The sequence below is a fragment of the Myxocyprinus asiaticus genome, chromosome 7 (genome assembly GCF_019703515.2).
Source record: "Myxocyprinus asiaticus isolate MX2 ecotype Aquarium Trade chromosome 7, UBuf_Myxa_2, whole genome shotgun sequence".
NCBI lineage: Eukaryota > Metazoa > Chordata > Actinopteri > Cypriniformes > Catostomidae > Myxocyprinus > Myxocyprinus asiaticus.
This window is the reverse complement of record NC_059350.1, coordinates 24,569,175-24,588,237: the sequence shown is the minus strand read 5'-3', so window position 1 is coordinate 24,588,237 and position 19,063 is coordinate 24,569,175. Positions and strand designations below refer to the sequence as shown.

The window sequence follows — 19,063 nt, the reverse complement described above, 5'->3', positions numbered from 1 at the left end:
TGACTTTATATTTCATGAGTTCCCAATGCAACCCATATTGGTTAGTAATTGAACCCTGCATAAAGTAATTTTTTTATCATCCCCAAATCTTCACTCTTAAAATCATCATAAAATAATGAAGAATTGTTTAAAATCCAGCATCCACTTCTACTCATTTTAGTCATGCTGTTATTAGTATTAATAGTAAGAACTGTCTGTAAGAACTTAAGGATCAATACCAACACTTTCTACAAAAGATATCATATCCTACTATATCAACCACAAATCTATACAAGACTGCATCAACAAGTCACTATTATGCCATGTACTGTATATATCTGTGTTTTGGGGTTAGATTTTTGCAAGACAAAAACCACCTTGTTACACACACCATCTTTTGCTATCTTAGGTTGCCATCTATCTAAATTGTCATCTGGGGCCATATTAAAATCACCCACAATAATCATTTTGGGATTCATACATTAAAACAAGAGGTATGCAACCCTTTTTTCTAATTCATCAAAAAGGAACACGTTTTTGGATTTGTCAAGTATTTACCACCTTCAATCATTGTTACTCTCACTATAAATAATATTCCCCCTGAAGTTTCAAAGGAGAATAGCAGTCCCTGCTGACCTTTTTGCATCATGACTCAAGGGCCATTATTTAATTTTTAGCCCCTGTGATAAAATTCGAATGTTATCAGATGAATTACAGAAGTCCAATCCATACTTTCTGTAATTCCATTAAGTGTGCGCTTCAAGGTAGAAGAAACAAAAACATTTTAGGTAATTGAATCTCATATTGCTGCCTAAAATATATTATAATTTAACATGACTGGTAATGCAAAGATAATTTGTGCCTGCATCCACACAAGGTAGTAGAAATATACAGTATTTTACTTATGAACTACAAAGGCTAATATTTTCTGTTCTTCTTCTTCCCATAGTACATAAAGGACTTTTATAACCAAACCATTGTGAGGCGTTATGGGTCAGGAGTGGATGAAGAGGCTCTCACGCTTATGTATTCAGTCACTGTATCTATATTTGCCATCGGAGGCCTGTTGGGCTCTCTCACAGTGGGAATACAGGTTACCAAATTTGGGAGGTAGAGTATGCAGCTTAACTTCTCGGAGAATTCTTGTGAATTTTCTGTAATGTTCATTTTAATAATGGGACCCACTTTATATTAGATGGCCTTAACTACTATATACTTAACCATTTGATACAGTGTACTTATTATATACATGCATGTTGTTGCATTGTAATCACATTTAAAGTACTTGCATTTAATTACATTTGTAGTTACACTGTAAACTTTACCCCTAACACAACCCTTACCCCAGAACCTAACTCTAACACTAACCCCTAATCCTAACCCTAACTCTAACTCTACACATACTTCTAAATCTACCCGTACCTTAACCTCAGTAGCAGCAAATGTGGGAATTTTGCAGAACAACATGTTGTGACACAGTAAAAACATAGTCTTGTATGTATTTAATGTTAGTACATAGTAGTTAAGGCCACCTAATATAAAGTGTGACCTAATAATGTTTTTGATTGTACACTCATTAGTTACAACATTAAGTGAAAAGAAACATCCCTGTAATCTTGGAGACAAACACCTGCAGGATATACTCTTTAACACAGATACTGTAATAAGGAATAATTGTTTCTGGTATTATGTCTCATTATATTAGGCTCAAGGTGTGTGTGTGTGTGTGTGTGTGTGTGTGTGTGTGTGTGTGTGTGTGTAATTTGTAGAAAAGGGACACTGGTGCACAGCACAATTCTGGTGTTTATTGCTGGAGGGCTGATGGGCTTCAGCCGGTTATGTGGATCTCCAGAGATGATCATCATCGGTCGCTTTATTACAGGGATACATTCAGGTAATTCATTTCATATTATATAGAAGACCAGTTTGCCCTTAACCCTTGCCCTTAAGACTCATATGGGTCCGCCAAGAAAAAAATAATTATCAACATTTTAACAACTACATTCTTGAACAACACAAAATAAAGCTTAGAAGTTTTACTTTACAATGTATGTAGACAATATGACCAAAACTGAAAAGGTGTTTTGAAATTTGCTAGCAGGTGTTGCTTATATGCCACATTTTCACTTATAGATAAAACATAAAATATCTTATACCATTACTTAGAGGAGGTGATTATCTTTAAAACGAGCCCATACACAAAATAATTGGATATATAGATCAGTAAATAATCCACATAAAGCACATAATTTGGTATCTGGCTAAAAACACGTTAGCTTTGCTGAATCAGATGACTTAATCGGAAATAATGGAGTAAGTTGTCCATTGTCATGGAATGCTAAACAAATCCCATTAGGATTCTGATCGCTGCAACCAGAGGTTATAAGTCATCCAAATATAGGCAGAGAGGATCGTTCACTCTAATTACATTAGAGACACTTGGACACATTTTTGGACACTAGGAAAAATTATTTTGTAATGCTATAACTTTTGTTTGCTTTGTTGTATCAACACAAAAATGTTGTTATTTTCAGGTGTCATGATAGGGAACAAAACAGACGCAGTTTTTCGGAGCTACCTTATTTACACCCTGAGATATATAATGTCAAATCAGAAAAATTATAAGAAAAAAAAGTAATTTTTGGGAAAAACAAATAAATAAAATGTGGTTTTCAGCAGTTTCTTAGGCTGAGAGTATCATAATTTATCATAATCTATATCATAACAAAATAACAAAAAATAATAATAATAATAATAATAATAATAATAATAATATATATATATATATATATATATATATATATATATATATATATATATATATATATATATATATTTATGATACAGAACACTTGACCCTATTTTTTTTTATTAAAGTTATAAGCTTTTAATATTAGGGAATGCCACTGAAACAAGAAATCTTTAAAAACACCCTCAGAGTTTAAAGGGTTAAAGGGATATTTCACCCTTTGATGATGTGAAGCTCATACAAATAGAGTTCTCTCAAATTTTACAAACAAATTATTTTCCAGTACCTTCCAGGCATTTGTGATTTTTTTTTTATTTATTTTTTTTAGCTCAAATTTTTGTGACAGTTTACTTCAATTCACTCAAAAATCGGTCATCACTATGGCTTGCAAGTTTATTTATATAAGAGCAATATCTAGCCAATACAATATTTCTGAGCTGATTATAAGTAGAAAAAATTATATTTACTATAGAAATTTCCATGACTTTTTAAAGGGATAGTTCTGCCAAAAATGACAATTCTGTAATTTATTTATTTAATATAATTTTCTCACCCTCATTATATTCCAAACCCATACACGTATGACTTTCTTATTTCCGTGGAACACAAAAGGAGATGTTAATCTCAGTCAGCATTCACTTCCAAGGCATCTTTTTTCCATACAATAAAAGTGAATGGTAACTGAGGAATTATAAAGAATTATAATGGCCATTTTAGTTTAGTGTCACTTTTTATTGAAATTTAAAAAATCCTTCCTGTCTAACAAATTTCTCTTTGGATTTCTAGCACCATTACTAATGTTGTCTCACAATGCATTTTTCTGCTGTACTGACATGTGCTCCTCTGTTTCGTGCTGCTGTAGGGATATCGCTCAGCGTAGTGCCCATGTACCTGGGAGAAATTGCTCCAAAGAGTCTTCGGGGCTTCCTGGGACTCATGCCAAGCATCTTCATCTGTTTGGGAGTGTTTATTGCACAGATTCTGGGGCTCCATGAGATCTTGGGCAAGGTAGTGCTTGAGTATTACAGATATTGTGTTCCACTATAATTGTTTAGCCATGTTAAACAGAACCTTTATATATTTGCTGTTAGTCTTTTTACAACATAGTTGTCAAGCTTGTCTCTGTAAGGATGCTTTGTCATCTTATCGTCTTGTGCCCTCACACAGGAAGAGTACTGGCCTCTGTTCCTCTCTCTAGTTGTGGTGCCTACATTTATACAGCTCATGTTGTTGCCATGGTTCCCAGAGAGTCCAAGATACCTGTTGATAGAAAAGCGGAACATTCATGCAACTATCACAGGTAAAGACTTTTTTTCCTACTAAAAACAAATGAATGTCGCTTGGAAATATCAATGCTAATTTTCATTGTAACCTTTTCTGTGGCAGTTACAGTACTATCTGATAAGGGAATTCCAAGTCCATGTGTATAAAAGTTCTTTATGCAAATTCAAAATAAAATCTTCCATCAAAAAGGAATACAGTGAATGCCAGAGGATTTTTACCTCTCATTTAATTACATTAAAACTGATTGACTGTGGTGGTGAGATCAGTGGCCAGACTCTCATAGGCTGCTATTGTCCTTACTGTGATCTCAGAGATTCAGAAGCTCTTAGCCGATACTACAAAGGCCTGGCAGTCATACAGCAGCTACTAGGACCACATAAAAGGAAAATTAGCCAACTATGTAAAAGAATGTGTGATTGGATTAGAGGAGAGTAGCAGTGGCAGTAATCAGTAGAGAGCATAGTAGCAGTATTTAGGTGCTTCGATTGCAGTGGTGGAGCGATGCTGTACAGTCCCAGCAAAGTATGCCAGATCATGTTAGTCTTTCACTTCTTTCATAACCTAGTACTCTGGCCAGCTAAATGAGGAATTCTAGCATGCAAATTGTGTTTGTGCTGTTTGCACATATCCTTTAGTGAATCAGGTGCTAAAACAATATAGACAGTATAGTGTGCAAATAAATGACGCTTTGAACCCTTTTCACATTTCTGGGTTTGGAACGTGGAAGTAAACAATAGCAGGTAAACTTCTGTTGAGGTGAATGGGAGACCATGGCAAAAGAAAAATTATCCACTATTATGCTTCAACAACTTTCCAAAAGAGGAACAATCAGAGAGCGGTCGATTAAAGGGATAGTTCACCCAAAAATGAAAATTCTCTCATCGTTTACTCACCCCTCATGCCATCCCAGATGTGTGTGACTTTCTTGCTTCTGTTGAACACAAATGAAGATTTTTAGAAAAATATCTCAGCTCTGTCAGTCCATACAGTGCAAGTGAATGGTGGCCAGAACTTTGACGGTCCAAAAAGCAGATGAAGGCAGCATAAAAGTAATTCATATGACTCCAGTGGTTAAATCCATATCTTCAGAAACAATATGATACTGTAGGTGTGGGTGAGAAACAGATCAATATTTAAGTATTTTTTTACTATAAATTCTCCTTCCTGCCCAGTAGGTGGCGATATGCACAAAGAATGTGAATTGCCAAAAACAAAAGAAGAAGAATGTGATAGTGAAAGTGGATGTTTATAGTAAAAATGACTTAAATATTGATCTGTTTCTCACCCAGACCTATCATTTCGCTTCTGAAGATATGGATTTAACCACTGGAGTTATATGGATTACATTTATGCTACTTTTATTTACTTTCTGGATCTTAAAGTTCTGGCCACCATTCACTTGCATTGTATGGACTGACAGAGCTGAGATATTTTTCTAAAAATCTTTGTTTGTGTTCAGCAGAAGAAAAAAGGTCATGCACATCTGGGATGACATGAGGGTGAGTAAATAATGAGAGAATTTTATTTTTGGGTGAACTATACCTTTAAGGCAGTCAGAAGAGAAAAAGATGCCAAGTTTATTGTCACTGTCTTAGCGGCTGTATTTGAAACCCCATTGCAGCAGTGGTGACTATATATATATATATATATATATATATATATATATATATATATATATATATATATATATATATATATATATATATATATATTATGCTAGAGTAATATAACTATAACAACAAGAATTTAATGCTATACATTTTCACCACATAATTAAAATATTAATTTACATTGCTAAATAGGGTGGAAATGCATCATCACAGGCTGTGAAAATGGTCCACTAGCAGGCACAGTCAGTAAATTCCCCTATAATGTTTTATTATGAGGCTTAACATTAATATTGAGGTGCTAATTTTTTAAACATATCTTGAAGGATGACCGGACGAATGAGATAAATCATTAGAACTACTGATTCTGTGATTCTAGTGTTCCAACATATGATTCTCTGATGATCTGATACTCTGATATTTTAATGCTGTAATTTTGTGCAACTGATTCCCTTTACAGCACTGAAGTGGTACCGTGCTAAGTCTAACATCCAGGCTGAGATGGAGGAGATACAGGAAGAGCAGCGCTCTTTGTCCTCAGTAGAGTCTGTCTCTGTTCTGCAGCTCTTCAGGGATCCATCCGTTCGCTGGCAGCTTGTTACAGTCATTGTGGTTAATGCTGGGATGCAGCTTTCTGGAATTGATGCGGTGTGTGTGTTTTTAACAGTTACAAGAATTGTTCACCCAAAAATTAAAATTCTGTCATCATGTACTCACCCTCATTTTGTTCCAAACCTGTATGACTATCTTTCACAGAAGGAAATAATTTAATAAATGTCCTGTTGGCAGAGTTTAATACAATGACAGTAAATACTAATTACTTTAATGCTTAATAAAGCACCCAAAAGTGTCATAAAAGTAGTACATGCAACTTGTGCGTCACATGCCAAGACTTCTGATGGCATACAATCACTTTGTATGATGAACAGAATGCAATTAAAGTCATTATTCACTCTAATAAAATCATATAATAAAAGTCCATAAACAGGGCTGAAATCAAATATGGCAGGTGGCGAGGATGAGTAAATGAAGACAGAATTTCCATATTTGGGTGAACTATTAATGACATTCATTGATGACAATGACCATTAAAATTGCAATAATGTTTTTTGAAATCCTGTTCTAGATTTGGTTCTACACCAACACTATCTTCGAGAATGCTGGCATTGCTGCTCATCAGATTCAGTACACAACAGTGGGCACTGGAGCCATAGAGGTCATCGCTGGACTCATAGGGGTGAGAACACATTGACTGCTACATAGCCAGAAAGACTTGGAAGTTTCAGATCCATTTCAGATCATTTTTTAAGGTTATCTGATATTTGATTCATAACCTAATATTTTGAAATTTGAAATGGAATGCACCCCAACCCACTTATAATTGCTGTTACTCTTGATGCTGCAGTTTGTAAACTACATCTTTCAAAGTGAGTTGCTACATTATCTCCAAAATGAAAATGAACTGGTCTGAAAGAATGCTCTAAGGCAGTGTTTCCCAACCACTGTGCGAGCAACAAGAAATATTTAAAAACTGTCCAAATTTGTGAAGAGACGTTGAATGTCTCATAATTTCTTTTAATTAAATATTATCTTATCGTTTCTGAATATCAGAGACCCCAGCTGAACTAATTTAAATTCACCAAGAAAATGCTTAGACCTAAACATAAACGAGTCCTTTTATTACTTTCTGCTATCAAAGCAACTGCAAGCTTTTTTTCTCTCTTCCAAATACGTTTTCAATGTTTATTGTGCACACCTCCTGCTTTTTTACGTGGCAAACTCGTAAAATCGCCCCTCTGTGACGCTTTCCGCAACTCTTGTCATGTGGAGGGCAATGCGCCGCTTGACGCTGGCGTTGAACAGAGCGTTGATGCCTCGACTCAACTCATGTGAAATGTGCTTTACAATGATGAAAGAACATTATTGAAACTAAAAATTATTATTATTTGTCTATTACTGTGGTCTTTTCTGATAATAGCCATGCTCAGCAGTTTAAATAGGCTACTGTAGGAAAATGATACCATAGATCTGCTTTGTATTTATAATTCTTATACTGAAGTCAGTAGATTTGTAGCCATGCAAGTTTTAATAAAGGAGAAGGTAAGGACGTTATTGAAACTCACTATTATTAGACTATTATTGTTGTCTTTTTGGATGAAAAATAATGCTCAGACTGAAGGAAGACTATAGATCTGCTTTGTTATTTTAATGTTTAAACACTATAAAGTCTCTTGGTAGATTTTGGTCATGAACAACTCAAAATGATTCACTGACTCACTCGTAGCACATAAGATGCTCATTTGTCGCCACCTAGTGACATTTCCAGAAGGGGTCACTGAACTAATCAGTTAATAAAATTGAACATATTTGTGAAACAGAAGCAAGCCTCACCAAAATACTCTTTATTTTGCAGCTAATTCTGCACAGTTGTAAACTTGAATAAACTTGAATCACTAAAATAGCTGGAACTGGTGCTTTTAGCTTATTCTTTAAAAAATAAATATCCCCAGAAAAAAATTTTTGTGGACCAGTGATTGTCTTACCTTTTTCACCCCTTATGAGTTTGTATCCCTGTAATGTGTTGTGGCATTGCAAGAACAAATCTACAAATTAGAAAAGAAGCAAATTTGTTGTTTTTTCATTACCCATTTAGCGCTCTTGCCACCTGTGACCTCACACAGCGTAGCCTACCTATGTGATTATTTATTTATTTATTTATTTTTTGCATAGCCGAATTTCAAACATTACAAGTAAACATGCTACTAAGACGGACAGAAGACATGGACAAATTCTTGAAAACTTAGAAAAATTATTGACGATGGTTATGTGGGATAGTGGTGTGCCGTAGAATTGTTTTGTCGTAAAAAGTGTGCCGTGGCACAAAAAAGGTTGGGAAACACTGCTCTAAGGTTTCCCTTTAGACAGTAATCTACCATTCTGATGCTAATAGAAATGCATTTTATCCAGTGTTTCACTATTGAGCGTGTGGGAAGGAGGCCTCTAATGATTGGTGGTTTCACCTTCATGGGCATATGCTGTGCTGGGATTACTTTCTCCCTCATATTACAGGTAGGTGTGACCTCTGCAGTTTCTCTCTGATCCAGTATCTTCTTAACCTTGTCTTAATAAAATCAAGTGAACCATTGGCCCTTAAGTAATAATTACTTACTTAACGCATTTTGGTAGCACTGAACTAAATTAAACAAAGGAGCTCGAATCTTAGTTCCTTTAAAAGTCTGCAAACTCTCTATTACCATAGATTTGAGTGAGGCTAAAATTGCTCTTTTAACTGCATGTTGGCTGAGATGTGAGATACAATTTTCTTTCTGTGTTGATGCAGAAAGTTAGGGTGGGACATAAATAACAAATAACTCCAATCTTGATTTGATATGGTCTTGAAGGTGTACACTATAGACTTCAAAGAATAATTCCCCCAAAAAATGAAAATTCTGACATTATATACACATTTCAATCCCATATGACTTTCTTTTTTCTGCAAAACATATAAGGATATACTTTAAAGAATGTTGTGGACACTGTTTTCCATACAATAGCAGTGGATAGTGACTCACTTTAAAATTTAAAAAGCTCCCAAAGTCTCATGAAATTAGTCTATGTTACTCATGCTTCATATTCCAAATCTTCCGAAGGTATGTGATCACTTACATTATAATCAGAATTGATGAACTGATCAGTTTAACTCGTTATTTTGTCTCAAATCAAATTAAATCAAATCAATCAAACTGTATACAGAGCCCAAGTCAAAGAAAGCGACATGTCAATTATATCTAACCTCACTGGCTTTTTCGCATCGCGTGACTAAACTTCATGACACAAGAACCAATGAGGTTTAATGTTATTGACGTGTCGCCATATTTGGTTTGGCTCTGTATACTAGAGTTGATTAATGATTTGATTTGATATTTGATTTAAGAGAGTGAATAACAACTCGGTCTGTTCATCATACAAAGTGTTTTTTTGCTCAAAGAAAACTTGGTATAATATGACACACAAGTCGCATAGACTACTTTTGGGTGATTTTTAAAGCTTTGAAGGAATAGTATACCCTAAAATGAAAATTATCTCGTAATTTACTCACTCTGATGCCATCCAAGATGTGTATGACTTTCTTTCTTCTGCTGAACACAAACAAAGATTTTTAGAAGAATATCTCAGCTCTGTGGGTCCATACAATGCAAGTGAATGGTGGCAAGATCTTTGAAGGCCCAAAAAGGACATAAAGTCAGCATAAAAGTAATCCATATGACTCCAGTGGTTAAATCCATATCTTAAGAAGTGATATGATAGGGGTGGGTGAGAAACAGATCAATATTTAAGTCCTTTTTTACTATAAATCTCCACTTTCAGTTTCAGTTTCACATTCTTCTTCTTTTGCTTTTGGCGATTTACATACTACCACCTACTGGGCAGGGAGGATACAATTATTTTAGGATAAAATGACTTTAATATTGATCTGTTTCTTGTTTGCTTCTGGAGATATGGATTTAACCAATGGAGTCTTATGGATTACATTTATGCTGTCTTTATGTGCTTTTTGGAGCTTCAAAGTTCTGGCCACCATTACTTGGACCTGCAGAGCTGAGATATTCTTCCAAAAATCTTTGTTTGTGTTCAGCAGAAGAAAGAAAGTCATACACATCTGGGATGGCATGAGGGTGTGTAAATGATGAGAGAAATTTTACATTTTGGGTGAACTATCCCTTTAAGTGATTCACTATCAACTGCAGTTGTATGGAAGTCAGCAATTGCAACATTCTTTAAAATATCTCCTCTTGTGTTTCACAGATTTAAAAAAAAAGGCATTTGGGTTTGGAATGACATGAGGGTCAGTAAATATGCAGTAATTCAAGGAAGATTAACAGCTGTATATGTTCTAATGGCAGGTAGAGCATTCATTGATTCGTCAGATAATTTACTGGTCTCTTGGTTTCTGGTTCTTCTGTCTATTTCCAGACTCATGTGGCGTTCATGCGTTATTTCAGTGTGGCCTGTGTGGTTGGAATCATCGCTGGATTCTGCATAGGGCCTGGTGAGGATGTCTTGCTGAACAGGCATTTCTTTTCTTTTTTATTCATGCTTTATGACCCAGCTCTTCATTAGTCAGTGCTTCATGTAAATCTGTCCCTTGCCTCCTAAAACTGGCCCTTTATCTTTGTGTATGTTAATTATATAAAAATAAATTATATTTATTGAATTATATAAGCAGAATTATATTGACTTTGTATTTTAATTTATTTCATCTTGTTTGTAAATGGAGTTTATATATATATATATATATATATATATATATATATATATATATATATATATATATATATATATATATATTTAAATACACTATATAATTTTCAAATGTAGCCAAAGGTTGGTATGGCTATGAAGCATTTAAAATGAGAGACTAGTGCCACCTGGTGGTGAAACAGTACACTTGAATTCTCTTTGGTTAAAAAAAAAAAACACAATTACTATTAATTGAAATGATAAAAATATAATTAGTTAAAAATATAAAATGTAATTAATATTTATAGCAATTGCATTTTGAAATGGTTTTAAATAAATACACTGACGTTGTCATGTTTGTGTTCCTGCACAGCTGGAGTCCCATTCCTCATGACAGGAGAGCTCTTTAAACAATCTCATCGACCTGCTGCCTACATTGTAGGAGGATTTCTCAACTGGATATCAAACTTCACTGTGGGCTTTGTCTTTCCATTCCTACAGGTAAGCCTGTCTGTCAAGGAACACAGTGCATATAGCAGAAAAATGCAGTTTATCAGCTATCTTGGCATTTTTTCTGCACTGTATGCTACTAGTGAGATTAATTAAAGGGGTAGTTCACCCAAAAATGAGAGTCACACATCTGCGATGGCATGAGGATAAGTAAATGATGAGAGAATTTTCATTTTTGGGTGAACTATCCATTTAATTCACTTTACCTGGCATGTCATAGAATATCATGCAACCTCAAAGGGAAACATTTTATAATATATTTTCAGATGTCAGCTGGTGCATTCTGCTACCTGGTGTTCTGTGGTGTTTGTGTGGGGGTGGCAGTTTACGTCTACTTCATTATCCCTGAGACCAAGAACAAAACCTTTGTGGAGATCAGTCAGATGTTTGCTTCAAGAAACGGTTGTGAAATTGAAAACCTGCCGCTAGCCATCACTGACCAACTCAGCCTCAAAAAGATGAACGGGTATGGAACACTTGCTGTAGATGTGGACAAAACTGACAAGCTGGATAACTAGTGGTAATGACGGAGGGATGGTGTGTTATGCTGTGTCATGGTGCTACAAATCAGTATTGTTCTGAGTGCTGTGAGAATGTGGCCTTTTTTGATTATGCCTCAGGAATTTTCATTTTACAGGCTGGTTTACCAAAAAAAAAAAAAAAAAAAAAAAAAATAATATATATATATATATATATATATATATATATATATATATATATATATCAAACCATGCTGAAGCTAATTTTTGAGGGTGGTATAGTTTAGTGGTAAGGGACCTGGGCTGGGTTATAGGATAAGGTTATAGGTTCAGACCACGTAGGGAGAGTCCAACTCATTTTAGTTAGATGGGGGTGTCAAACTCATGATTGTTGGCTGAATTGGACTAAATGTCACCTCATGCGAGCCAGTCTTATTATCTGTTAAACCTGGGTGTTCCCATAAAGAACTTGTGCTCATCTTAAAGCTAAAACATGCAACCCAAGAAAATAATAGTACCCCTTCTGTCACTCACTCGACGTTGTGTCGATGTAGTGACACTAGGGGTCACTCTTGAAAGCCCCGATCGCCTCAGATCTTTGAGAGAAGGCCAGTGAGAATTGGCGAGTGGAATTTGCATGCCACTCCCCCGGACATACGGGTATAAAAGGGAGCTGGAATGCAGGATTCATTCAGATTTTTTCTTCGGAGTTGAGCGGTTGTACTATCAGCGAGCTGAATACTACTGCTGTTCCATTCACCTCTTAAGAAGCGTATGCTGTTGGATATACAGCGCATTTCCAGCGGCTTTCTCTCCTTCTGCATGACGAGTGCTTATTTCGCCCCTGGCCGCTTCAACAGCACTAAAAGTGTGTATATTCCTGCTAAAGAGTATATTTTCTCTATTAGAGCACACGCATTGACGTTGATCATCTTTTTAAAGACGCGTCTTTTTAAAGATGCCTTTCCGTCTTTGTGTGATTCCTGGATGTGGTCGTTATCTCTCCGCCTTCGACGGCCACGGGCGCTGCCTCACGTGTCTGGGCAGCGATCACACTGAGGCAGCGTTTGTGGATGGTTCATGTTCTCATTGCAAAGATATGACAATGGCAACGTTGCGGTCACGGATTTCGTTCTTCCGCGGGAAAGCCACTCTAGATGCCCCCCGCACTGTGCCTTGTACCCACGGGTGTGAGGCCGGCCCGGCTGGCGCTGGAGGTGATTTTGGGAGTTCAATTTGCACGGTCTCACCGGGTAATTCCCTGCGGACCTCCCGTTCCCCAGCACGCTCGTTTGCTCTTGTCCAGTTCCGAAATGAGACCTGCCCACCTCATGGCCAACTTGACATCTCTTTCAGGGCCCGCGAGCAGGATGAGTCTTCGATTGCTGCATTGGAGAGCGCACTGGCGATGTCGAATGCCGAGGACTCGACTGGGCTGCCACTTTCGTCCACTCTCACTACCCTCGATGGCAGGGCGGTCCACAGGTACACGGAGGTCCCTCAGGTGGATCAGGCGGTTGCAATGCACCTGTGCGCGCAAAACACCTCCACCTGGTGCTCCCCTCCAGAGCCTGTAGGACTACGTCGTCTCTGGCGGACAAAGCCTACAGTGCCGCTGGACAGCCCTGCATGCCATGGCCCTCCTGCAGGTACACCAGGCCAAGGCACTAAAAGAACTGCACGTGGGTAGTCCTGATCCGGATGTGCTGCAGGAGCTGCGTTCGACGACCGACCTCACCCTCCGGGCAACGAAGGTCATGGCGCGAGCACTCGGGCAGGCGATGTCCACCTTGGTGGTCCAGGAGCACCACCTGTGGCTGAATCTGGTCGAGATGAGGGACGCAGACAAAGCACGCTTTTTCAACGCGCCCATCTCCCAGGTACGTCAGATGCGATCGTCCCTTTAGTGCCCCTCACCCGGAGCTTGGACACGTGGCTAACGCTTTCCAACCTGTCGCGGTGGCTGGCCAGGACCATCCGACTCGGCTACGCAATTCAGTTTGCCAGGCGCCCGCCCGGTTCACCGGTGTCCACTTCACTTCAGTGCAGGGCGAGAACGCTGCCACCCTGGTTCGCGGTGGTAGACCTGAAGGACGCTTACTTTCTCGGTTCTACTTCGACACAGACCCCTCCTACGGTTTGCTTTTGACAGCCAGGCGTATCAGTACAAGGTCCTCAGAGCCGTGGGCTGGGCAACACCCAATACTTTCGTGAGATTTTGCAATCTCTGGGTTTAGCCGGTTTTGTCCCATGTTCTTTCAGGTACGAACAGGTAGAGTTTGGTAATATATCACTTGCGTATAGCGACTTTCCCCTCCCCTGAGTCGAGTTCACGAAGTCATGGACCCTGGATGTCCTTCCTCCCTAGCCCTATGTTTCATGAACTTGGCAGAGGAGTTCACAGCCAGCCCCACTACGGGGTCTAATATGCCCTGTACTGGGATAGGTGCTCCACAGGTGCCGATTACTCTGGTAGCCCCTGTGATATATATCCACGGTACGGTCTCCCTGTCAGCGGACCCGCGTCTCCCTTGAGCAGAGCTCTCTCTGCCCCGGTCGCTGTGTTTGTAGAGTCCCCCCCCCCCTTTTTCGTGGCAGGACCTACCACCGCGCCTCTTCCATGTGCGGCTGCTGAGCCCATGTGTCGTATTGCCACATGTTGACCTCCCCTTTTGGGCAGGATGTGGTCTCCGCAGGGTCTTTTCCTCCTGAAAGAACAGGAAAGGAAAAGAACACCTTCCCCGATGCGTATGATAGCGTTAGATGGCCCCAGCTGAATCTAATACTCTGTGGAGAGAAAACATAGAGAGAAAAGGCCGCGGCTGGCGTGGCCTGCTCCCATGCTAGTTACATTGCTTCCCCCTCTCAGGGATGTGGGGAACTACATGACGTTACGTGCCGTCTGTTGCACCTGTTATTACGCACGCAGCAGCTTGCTTGCATCTGCATCGGCGGTTCACATAACACGGTTCAGCTGTTGTGGCGTTTTACATAGGGACCCCTAGTTTCACTACATCGACACAACGTCGAGTGAGTGACAGAAGGGGAACGTCTCGGTTACTGTCGTAACCTCCGTTCCCTGATGGAGGGAACAAGACGTTGTGTCCCTCTTGCCACAACGCTGTACTAGCCGCTGTAATGGCCGGGACCATGTCTCGGCTCCTCAGCACAAAACCTGAATGAATCCTGCATTCCAGCTCCCTTTTATACCTATATGTCCGGGGCAGTGGCATGCAAATTCCACTCGCCAATTCTCATTGGCCTTTTCTCAAAGATCTGAGGTGATCGGGGCTCTCAAGAGCGACCCCTAGTGTCACTACATCGAAATAACGTCTCATTCCCTCCATCAGAGACGTTTATCCATCCTTTTTTAGCTAAAGATAGAGTATTATGAATATATCTTATAATAGAATAAATGAATGTCAATGTTTTGGGCATAAATTAAGCATTTTTCCTCAAACCATCTCACCATGTGTCTGACACTCCTGATGTAAGCAATCAAATAGTCACCAATTGTGCCCTAAGAGTTATTTGTTTGTTCTAGATGAAAAAAAAGGACATATACCACTACTGCCTGCTGGGGATCTGTGACTTAGCAAGTGTAAAATGGCTAAAAGTATTATAGTCTATACATTTGGTGAACTGCCCCCTCATGTGGGGGAAGAACATAAATCAAATGTAGCATGTAAAATAAGTCATTATGACATATTCTGACATAGCTTAGCAGATCCAAATTGTTTTTTGTTTTTTGTTTTTTATGTTGAGACCTCCCACTATCCTGTGAGGTACATTTAAGGTGCATTTCTCACAGTGTACCAAAGCCTGTGGTCTCCAATACATGAATCAATATAAAAAGAATTATACAACATATACTGTATGCAAAACCGTACACATGGACCAGAATTCATCAGACTGTGTAATTTTCCCAGATGTGTATGACTTTCTTTCTTCTGCTAAACACAAACGAAGATTTTTAGAAGAATGTTTCAGCTCTGTATGTCCTCACAATGTAAGTGAATGGTGACCAAAATTTTTAAGCTCCAAAAAGCATATAAAGGCTGCATAAAAGTAATCCATAAGACTCCAGTGGCAAAATCTGTCTTCAGAAGCGATATGATAGGTGCGTGTAAGAAACAGGTAAATATTTGTCTTTTTTTTTTTTTTTACTATAAATTCTCCTCCCTGCCCAGTAGGTGGCGATATGCATGAAGAATGCGAATTGCCAAAAACAAAAGAAGAAGAATGTGAAAGTGGAGACTGATCATAAAAATGATCATTTTTAAAGCCTTTATGTGCTTTTGGAGCTTCAAAATTTTGGTCACCATTCACCTACATTGTGAAGACCTACAGAGCTGAGAAATTAATTTAAAAATCTTTGTTTGTGTTCAGCAGAAAAAGATAGTCATACACATCTGGGATGGCATGAGGGTGATTAAATGATGAGAGAATTTTCATTTTTGGTCGAACTATCCCTTTAAGCCATATTGTTTTATACTGTCCTCTCCTCTCTTTTAAATGAGGGAGTATGTTCTTGGCTGCATTAATAGTTTCATTCCAGAGCCTAAGGACTACTAGCCTTTATGAGGTGCACATAAAAATAAATTATTACATTAATATATAATTGATTAACATATTCATTATACACAAAATAGGACAATGCAAATGAATTATCTGAAAAGCAATGTACATATACAAATGAATATAAAACTACATTGTATATACAAACATGTTGTGTACTGTAGTTGTCTGTACTGATACAGCTTAAATGTGTTTAAGCTGTTTTCCAAAACATTTCCAATAAGTTGTGTTGGAGTATTAATACAACAACTGTTAATTTCATATTTCATTTCATGTGACTTTATTTATTTATAGCTGATGTGTATTTATAACAGACCACAGTCTGACATGTGCAGGACAAAATAGCAGAGGGCGTGCAATACATAAATATGACCACAGAAAGAAAGAAAGAAAGAATGGTTTGTTTAAAACACACAATGGGGTCCAAAAGTCTGAGACCACATTGAGTTCCACTGTAAAATGTGCAAGAGATATTTAGGATTCTCCACTTATCCTAGCTCACTTTTCAAATGAAAACAAATTTGTGACAAGTACCGTGTTAACTCCTTTATACAAACGTCAAAAATCCTTGTTTCCATTGTTGCACACAAGATGCTTATTGGAACATTCTCATATCATGGTGGCATAACATTGATCAGGTTTTGCATAAACTTGTAAAGTCAATGGCTGCTTGAATGCAGGGAATTTCTGAAATTGGTGTACATTTCACTCAAATTTTTATGCTGATAATATGGTTTGTACTGGGAAGAAAGAATACAAAATAGAAGCATTTTCACTAGTGGTCTCAGACTTTTGGAACCTACTGTAAATACAGTACACACAATTGACCCAGTTAGCACAAAGTAGGCCAACCTTTAATAAAACGTGGCATCAACTACCAGCACCTCCAATGACAGGAGTGGTACAGCTGTCACCTGATCACCTTGTCCAATTGACATTACTCTCAGATTGGGGCGGAGTGTCCAATCACAACCCCTACTGGGATTTGAGTGACAGAGCGGCAGATATAGAGAGTGTTTGATCGATGAACACTCCCCTCAGTCCTTCCAAAGACATGCAAGCACACACTCATGCACTGACAGATTGTGTTGAGTGTCCACTGAGCCCTTATCACTTACATCAATCTATCTGCCCTTCAGTCCCATAAACACACACAGACATACACACGCCATCTCCACAAATCCCCTCACACACCCCTCCACTGTCAAAAAGAGTACCAGCACATACCAGTCAGGTGCTTTCAACACTCAGAAAAACTTGCCACGGAATTCCAGCTCTCTCTTATCTCTCCTGTATGGCACAGCATGTTTTTCATACCTGTCTAAGCTTCCTGTGACTGCAGACATCTCCAATCCAACATCTCATCCATAGGAAACCTTGGAGGACAGAGCCAAGTCTGATTTTTTTAATAATGTTTTGTTTCCTGTTTCAAAAATTAAAGGGTGCAGAAAGGAGGGGGGAGGGGGGAAATCACAACTTGATAAGTCTACTACAAGCAGAATGCTGGGTTCTGTTTTTTAAAGGAATATTCCAGGTTCAATACAAGTTAAGCTCAATCGACAGCATTTGTGTCATAATGTTGATTACCACAAAAAATAATTTTGACTCGTACCGCCTTTTATTTAAAAAACAAAAATTTGGGTTCCAGTGAGGAACTTATAATGGAAGTGTTAAGGGCCAATTTTTGGAGGGTTTAAAGGCAGAAATGTGAAGCGTATAATTTTATAAAACCACTAACATTCATTCTTCTGTTCAAACTCATGTACAGTATTATTTGAGCTGTAAAGTTGTTTAAATAGTCATTTTTACAGTCGTTTTAGGTTTTGTTGACATTATGTCATCATGGCAACTAAGTTGTAAAATTGGCTATAACTTTACACAGAAAAGGGTAGAAAGCGATTTTATAACACTAAAATCATGTTAACACATATTGATTATGTACTGTGGCAATACATTTAAAATAGTGTGTATTTTAATGTTTACGGATGGCCTCATTCACTTGTAAGTGCCTCACTGTAACCAGAGTCTATTTAGCAGAGACATGACACTTACAGTATGAAGTATGAATGGGAAAAATTGGTACTTCCAAAGGTCAACAGATGTAGAAAGGAGGTCCTGCCTTACAGGTAAAAGAGACAATTACCTTTTAGATACAGCATCATCATCTGTCAATCAACTCAAGAACGCGCATAGTATGCATAGTATGCACATTTTTTTAGCGAAATCTGAGGTAAAGAAGCACAATTTATGATTCCAGTGTTGTCAGATTTTACTGCTGATTTGAAATATGTTCTTTGATCGTAATCTTGACCAACCGTTTTTGAGATTTCGGTGTTCCCCCATAGGAGCTGCACTTTCATGACTGGAAATAGCTTCCTGAGAGCATTCCAAAGATGGCCGTTAGTGGACTGACTTGATAGAAAGACTTTGACTGGAACCCAGATTTGTATTTATTTATTTATTTAAAATTTTAAAGAAAATGAGGGACGAGTCAAAATAAATTTTTGTGATAATCAGTATTATGCCACAAATGCTGCCGATTGATCTTAACTTGTATTGAACCTGGAATATTCCTTTAAGGATGACATTGTTTCTCTGATAAATATTTTTTATTTATTTAAAATAAAATTCTGTAG

General features: G+C 38.0%; 1 protein-coding gene across 1 annotated transcript in view; it reads left to right on the top strand.

Moving 5' to 3' along the window:
- slc2a15b (solute carrier family 2 member 15b) overlaps positions 1-12,000 on the top strand; it is a 32,121-nt gene extending 20,121 nt beyond the window's left edge. The window contains exons 3-12 of the mRNA XM_051703136.1: positions 929-1,089; positions 1,749-1,873; positions 3,591-3,736; positions 3,896-4,028; positions 6,080-6,267; positions 6,746-6,856; positions 8,587-8,688; positions 10,594-10,669; positions 11,234-11,361; positions 11,637-12,000. Coding sequence (XP_051559096.1) covers positions 929-1,089; positions 1,749-1,873; positions 3,591-3,736; positions 3,896-4,028; positions 6,080-6,267; positions 6,746-6,856; positions 8,587-8,688; positions 10,594-10,669; positions 11,234-11,361; positions 11,637-11,888 — 1,422 coding nt within the window. The 3' untranslated portion in view covers positions 11,889-12,000. The remainder of the gene's footprint in view (positions 1-928; positions 1,090-1,748; positions 1,874-3,590; positions 3,737-3,895; positions 4,029-6,079; positions 6,268-6,745; positions 6,857-8,586; positions 8,689-10,593; positions 10,670-11,233; positions 11,362-11,636) is intronic.
- Positions 12,001-19,063: the final 7,063 nt, after the last annotated feature.